This window comes from Octopus bimaculoides, chromosome 12 (assembly GCF_046866305.1).
Source record: "Octopus bimaculoides isolate indiv1 chromosome 12, ASM4686630v1, whole genome shotgun sequence".
Classification (NCBI taxonomy): Eukaryota; Metazoa; Mollusca; class Cephalopoda; order Octopoda; family Octopodidae; genus Octopus; species Octopus bimaculoides.
Window position 1 is genome coordinate 8662316 of NC_142939.1, and position 7564 is coordinate 8669879.

Genomic DNA, 7564 nt, shown 5'->3' on the forward strand with positions numbered 1-7564 from the left:
AGAGCCAGTCCAGGGGCCCTGGCAACGATCTCAGTTGGCTTGCCGGGTCTTCTCACGCACAGCACATTTCCAAAGGTTTCGGTCAGTAGTCATCGCCTCGGTGAGGCCCAATGTTCGAAGGTCTTGCCTCACCACCTCAGCCCAGGTCTTCCTGTGCCTACCTCTTCCACGGGTTCCCTCAGCGGGGATACCTGGTTTGCTCGGGATTAAAATGGTGTAGCTTCTTTTATTGTTTTACATGTTTCAGTCATGTGACTCCGGCCATGTTGTTCGTTGTTCGAAAAAAAATCGTATTCTATGTTTTCGTTTCTCATTGTGTTTAACGGTTTTTTGATGTCGTCTACCCATTTATGCATGTATGTATACATATATATGTAGGTATGTACATATATGCATATATATATGCATATATATATATATATATATATATATATATATATATATATATATATACATTTAATAAAAGGTGAATGATTATTTATCCACTCAACTTTTTTTTTAATGTCCAGGTTATGCTAAAAAACCAATTATTCCAAATACTCCATATGACAGTACCCCGAACATAATTACAATTACTACAGCAAATTACCAAACAGATTCAAGGGAAAGTACACCAACATCAGTTCTTGGTGTGTATTTCTTTGATTTATAGAGTATATGGAATGCTAGTTTCCCCTTCTATAAACATCTTCGTCCATCTCTCGATATTATCCTTATTCATCCATCTGTCTACACATAGGATAGGACTTGTTTAGCTCAATCTTCTTCGAAATGTGAACTGCGTCATCTCTGTCAACAACCTGTAGCCTTCTCAGCCTGCAGCTCCACTTTTTCAAGAACTCAGTAACAATACACTATTTCTTTTTGAATCCTATTATTTGTTTACAACCAAGAAGAATAATCCTTTCTATTATAGAAACAATACCTGAAATTTTAAGGGAGGGGGTCTAGTCGATTAGATTGATCCCAATGCACAGCTGGTACTTATTTCATCAACCAAAAAAGACAAAGTCAACTCATGCAACATTTAAACTCAGAACATAAGATGGACAAAACGCTGCTAAGTATTTTGTCCAGTCAGCTAAAAATTCTTCCAGATTGCTGCCTTAGTGAAGACGAATAATACAAGGAAGAAGCGTTACTATAGAAGTGTCATTGTGTCAACATATGCAATTTGAATGACCTATGTCAGTTACTTAAAAAGTTATGCCAACTTTCGCTTTATTTTAGTTACAGTCCTTATAATATGCTATATACACTATTCATAAATCCTTTTGGAATGTATTTCCCAAATGTACTTTTCTTTGATTTAACTTTTACATACATGGGTTGGTCATTATAACCAGATTTATATAATAATATACAAACGAACAAACAAATAGTATACACAAGAGAATTCATCACAATTTTTGTCTACCATTCACAAGATATTGGTCAACATGAAACTATTGGAAAAGTAATTTATTCACCAACCCAAGATTTTGAACAAGGGATTGAACCTGGAACCACATGGTTTTGAAGCAATCTTCTTAACCATTCTTAACCAGACTTACAAAGAATTATCCCAGGATAATATCATTTATCTATTTATTTATTTTTTTTTTTGTCTTTATAGATACTGATACTACATTTTTTATTTTGTATTTGTAGATACTGCTCATACTTCAGCCTCTGCTCATAAGAAGCTGAATAAGAAAGCTCAAAGAAAAATAGGTATGAGTGTATTATACAATATATTTAAGAATATAATGCTGTAAAGTAAGCAGCCATCCAAAGTCATCCTTTTCAATTTGGATATCGATGATATATTCACATTTCTTCGACTAAAAAGCGGTGGTTCAATCTGGCCACAGTGAAACGACTGAAACAAGTAAAAGACTAAAAGAATGTGTACACACACACACACACACACACACACACACACACACACACACACACACACCACACACACACACCACACACACACACATGTATGTATATGCATGCATGTATATTTTGATATATGTATGTATGTATATTTTTATATACAAGTTGTAGATGTGAACATTAAATGATTGTTTGAGAATAGTATTGAAGCTGGAAGTTCACAGAGAACCATGAAATATACAGTATCTTTTAGTATTGTATCATTTACTCTGTAGCATTTAACTGCAAATTAAAAGCAAAAACAAAGAAGAGTCACCACAGTACTGGGTTCTGTTCTATCTAATCCATCCCGTCATGCACTTCTCTCTCTCTCTCTCTCTCTCTCTCTCTCTCTCTCCCTCTCTCTCCTGCTTGCTTTCACTCTCCCCTATCTCTCTCTCACTAACCATTGACACTACTCTTTCCCTTCCACCTCCTCATGTCCCTTCCATTACACCAATCCAGCATTGTCCCCTTTTGACTATCACAACAATAAGTGTTCTAACCACCCTACTTTAACTATTCCCTCAACACCTCACCTATAGTCATCCTTTTCCCCTCCTATTCTCCCTTTCAGCCAGTGCATAGCTGAGATGACACAAAAGCACAACAACCTCCTTGGTACCAATGTCAGAAAACCTGCACCCAGTACACTTTGTGAAGTGGTTGGAATGAGGAAGATTATCCAACTGTAAAACCCATGCTGAACCTGAGATATCTGAGCAAGACATCATCCTCTAACCTCTTGGATTCTGTCAAACCATCCAGGCTATATCATCATGGAAAACTGACATAAGATGTTGATGATGATATATATACGTACATGTATGTGTGTGTGTGTGTGTGTGTGTGTGTGTGTGTGTGTGTGCATGTAATTTATACACCACCCCCACCCCCACACTCATACACACATTCATATATATGTACATAACTATCTACCGACGTCTATACATACATACATACATACATACATACATACATACAATCATACAAATAAACAAACAGCATAACGACAGAATTCATCACAATTTTTGTCTACCATTCACAAGATATTGGTCAACACGAAACTATTGGAAAAGTAATTTATTCACCAACCCAAGATTTTGCACAAGGGATTGAACCCGGAACCACATGGTTTTGAAGCAAGCTTTTTAACCATACAGTAATGCCTTGTGAAATAATAGCTGTCCTTATTTTAACTGTTTTAGATTGATAAGATGGTAGTTGTTGTTGTTGTTGTTGTTTTCGGTTAACTCCATGCTTTTCCAGTGTTTCTTGCCTTCTTAAGACAATACAGTGTGATTCGAGGAACATTTGGTTGCTATTACATGCCGATTCCTTGATTTGCTCTTTTGCTCTCTGATAATTAGTTGCTAGGATCCTACAGTGTGGATTGGTAGTAAAATGCAGTTACTTTCATATTCGATGGAGGTAGGGATTCGGTGTCTACCGTTCAGAATAACAGAATAGCTCAGCCTCCCAAACCAGTCCAGACGATGTGTGAGGAGTGAGAAAGCAACAAATTGTGTTGATGTTCAAGATGAAAGGTGATTAAAATGATTCATGGTGTTTGAATGAATTGAAACCATATTAAAGGTAACAGAAAAGCTACAAATTTTTGAAATGTTTGACCACAAAAGAAGCAAGAATCAAACAAGCAAATTCTCCTTTTTAATGCATTCCATTTTTCTCTTAACATTTCAGTAATTCTATGCAGTGTTCTTATACCAACAATAGTCCTTCTTTGTATGTTATGCATCATAGTTACCAGGTATGTAATATAAGACTACATCTTACTACTGAGACTGTTTTAGAGTATCATTATTATTTTAACTTTTTTCTCTATTTCTACTGTACTGAGTCAGAGGACGAAGAGCAGTGCTCATCTCCCATTTTCAAGACATATAAGACTGGAAGAATGAAGGGAAGGAGTTATACTCTAACTGTACCCCTAGTTTGAATGTTTGTAGGGTCTTTCCACACAGAAAGACCTTGTCATGCTGCTAGACTATCACATGACCAAATCGCAAGAGGTGCTGACGAGACTGATAATGTGTTTGCACACATGATCAACTCATGATATTCATGTGGCTAAACATAGATTCACATTCAACTGTTATACATGTGTCTCTTGTCTCCCAGGCAGGAAGCTTTCATAACTGCATGTGCTGAGGATTCTGTTATTTCTTCTTCTTAACATTAAGAACCTACTCGTGACTTCTATCACAGCTCACACTCCCTATGCAGACAACACTAATCTCTATTCTTTCCTAATCTTACACACACACATGTTGCCTAATTAAATATGCTAACATTTTCTTAGACACAGGTGCAAGAAATCCGGATCAAATTTGACATCTGAAGAAATGACTGAGAAGAGTACCACAAAGACCTGTTTACCAGAGGAGATGGAATCACAACCAAGTAATACCTTGAAACAGCAAGCAGCAAAGATATTGCTCCAAAATGATGCACATTCAATTAGAAGTGATCCTTGCATGATGGAAAATAAATTGCTTTCCGTTGATGCATTTTCAGTTGCAAAAGGTGCATGTATGGTTGAAGATAATATATATTCTGTTGCACAAAGTGCATGTATGGTAGATGATAATGCATATTCTGTTGCAGAGGATATATCTATGGTTGAAAAGCCTATATATTCAAATGAAAATGGCTCAGGTACTGTTCACAGTGATTTATGTTTCACCGAGAATAAAGGATATGTAAATTCAGCTGCAAATGATTTATGCTCAGGTAAAAATGCCATGTACATTGATATGGAATCTCGCCATAAGTAATTACGATAAATTAATTAAAAGTGTTTTCTCCTAAAAATTCAATCTAATTATACCTAAAGAAAAAGATACATAAAACAACCCTCAACGTCAACACTTCAAAAACCTAATAGAATATTTTAAATATGTTTTCACCGAAAAAATAAAAAAATACCAGCCCCCACCACACACAAACACATGCGCATACACACACACACACAAACACACACACACACACACACACAAACACACACGCAATTATATATACACTCCTATAAATAAACAAGTATTATAATCATAAATGTTATAATAGTTTATATAAAACATTGGTCTGGCAAACCAAAATCAAATACTATATTTTTATAATTGGTTACAAGTGAATTGGTCACTTACAAAAGGTTTTCAAAACCCTTATTTATTCAATATAATCTAATACTCTAATATATATATATATATATATATATATATATATATATATATATATCCATACCATATCTAAAATAGACTGAACCAAAAAACAAACAAAATATATAATCCTAAAAATCTGCTTAATCAATTCATATGGATACTCAACAGGACAACTTCCAATCCCAAGTTAAAATAAAAAAAAACACACCAACCAGAAATCAAGAACAAAACTGCTCTAAAAAATTATAACTTAATCCTATACACCCTCTAATATGTAAAAGAGAACAAACAAATAAAACAATAATATTCCCAAACTAACAGCTTGTTCGGAATCAGCCATAAAATAAAACAAATAAAAAATACCACTCAGGTTTAATATGGATAGGGGTAACTAATGGATTTGTTGAAATAAAATTCTCCACATCCCCCAATCAGGAAACAATTTCAATACCTTAGGCTTGCCATTGCCCCGTGGTAATGCTGCGAGCCTGCTGGCTGGCTTCAGTAGGTTCCATTGAAACTTATGGTGTGCGACCAAATGTAGCACTTCATGCTGCATTGATATTTCTTTTGTCTCTCTCTTTCTCTTTCTTTCTCTCTTCTCTTTATCTTTTTTATCTTGATTTTATTGTTTTCTTTGTCTTTCTTTTGTAAAACCTTATATTAAGGAAAAATAAGAATAAGAGATATTTTTTCATACAATAAATTTGATAGTAATAAATAATAAATTCATTCCCGCAGCAGCTAGTGAGAACACCAGATGCTGTTTGATCTTGGGATGACTTTTTGTCTCCCTCTGATATACAGTGTTTTTAAACAGTGCCTCCATAAGAGATTTTTCTTGAATAAAAACTGCAGCAACTGGCCTATCACCAGTGTATATACATTAAGTATGATAAATTGAAGGTTTATGTGTGTGAAATTTGAAACTAAACACCATTTGTTTTAAATTTCAAGAAAGTGATTTAGCTAATACTTTCAAATGCAAATAAATATGATTATTCACTTCATATGTCAAACAAAATATATTTCTCTACAAAAGATAAAGAACTGAAATTCTCCAACACTAATAAATTGTTTGTTTCTTTTTCTTAAATGTTGTCTTAAATAATTTGAAGAAATTACTTAAATGCATGAATTGTTGTTGTTGGCACTCTGTCACTTACGACGTCGAGGGTTCCAGTTGATCCGATCAACGGAACAGCCTGCTCGTGAAATTAACGTGCAAGTGGCTGAGCACTCCATAGACACGTGTACCCTTAACGTAGTTCTCGGGGATATTCAGTGTGACACAGAGCGTGACAAGGCTGGCCCCTTTGAATTACAGGCACAACAGAAACAGGAAGTAAGAGTGAGAGATAGTTGTGGTGAAAGAGTACAGCAGGGTTCACCACCATCCCCTGCCGGAGCCTCGTGGAGCTTTAGGTGTTTTCGCTCAATAAACACTCACAACGCCAGGTCTGGGAATCGAAACCGCGATCGTATGACCGTGAGTCCGCTGCCCTAACCATTGGGCCATTGCACCTCTACATGCATGAATTACTGAAGGCTGTTTAAAATAAAGTGAGATGAGTAAAAAAAAAAAAAAAGGTGAGAAGAGGAGCAGGAGAATCTATATTTAGACTGACAAGTCTAATATTTGACAGTTTTCAGTTGTTGTGCTCTTATTGGTGTTGAATAATCTATTGAGTATGTTTGTTGATAAATTTGTTGCTTTTTAAATAAATTAAGGAGTGTCATGTGAAGTGCATAAGTGGCTTTTAACATATGATTATTTAACTTATTTGTTTTATTAATAGCTTTGTCCAACTGTCCAATCCCAGATTCCCTCACATCCTGATGGTGAGAGCAACCAAGGGATTGTGTAACATGGCGCCGAACAAATATAAACTTAAAGCATTGTTGACGAGCAGCAGCTGTTTTAGCTGATAAACTTCAGAGAAAGATACACACACACACACACACACACACACACACACACACACACACACACACATGAACGGTAGGGGAAAAGTCATTCCGGCAGTGGCTAGTGAAAACACCGGATGTTGTTTGAACTTCTTGGAATGAATTTTCATCTCCCTCCAACATAATGTTTTTAAGCAGTACGTCCATAAGAACATCTTTTAGCTTCATCATAGTCTCGACCCCATGGTTTGAATGAAACATTGGCTTTTTTTAACATCTTCAATGTTAACAACAAAAGTTTTGTTTTGTATATATCTGCCAAATCAGATTGGAGCCTGGTGTAGCCATCTGGATCACCAGTCCTCAGTCAAATCGTCCAACCCATGCTAGCATGGAAAGTGGATGTTAAACGATGATGATGATGATGACGATGATGATATCTATAAACCCAAGCATGTTTATTTGTCTGTTTACATCATTCTCTCTCTCTCTCTCTCTCTCTCTCTATATATATATATATATATATATATATATATATATATATATTGAGAGAGAGAGAAAGAGTAAAA

General features: G+C 35.5%; 1 protein-coding gene across 4 annotated transcripts in view; it reads left to right on the forward strand.

The window, feature by feature from the left end:
* LOC149132950 (uncharacterized) overlaps positions 1-6161 on the forward strand; it is a 15280-nt gene extending 9119 nt beyond the window's left edge. Inside the window, exons 6-9 of one of the 4 annotated variants that reach the window (XM_089360770.1) lie at positions 510-629; positions 1651-1713; positions 3610-3676; positions 4229-6161. In XM_089360770.1, the coding sequence (XP_089216896.1) occupies positions 510-629; positions 1651-1713; positions 3610-3676; positions 4229-4703 (725 nt within the window). In that variant the 3' untranslated portion in view covers positions 4704-6161. The remainder of the gene's footprint in view (positions 1-509; positions 630-1650; positions 1714-3609; positions 3677-4228) is intronic. The other 3 variants (XM_089360772.1, XM_089360771.1, XM_089360773.1) reach the window with 3 other exon arrangements.
* Positions 6162-7564: the final 1403 nt, after the last annotated feature.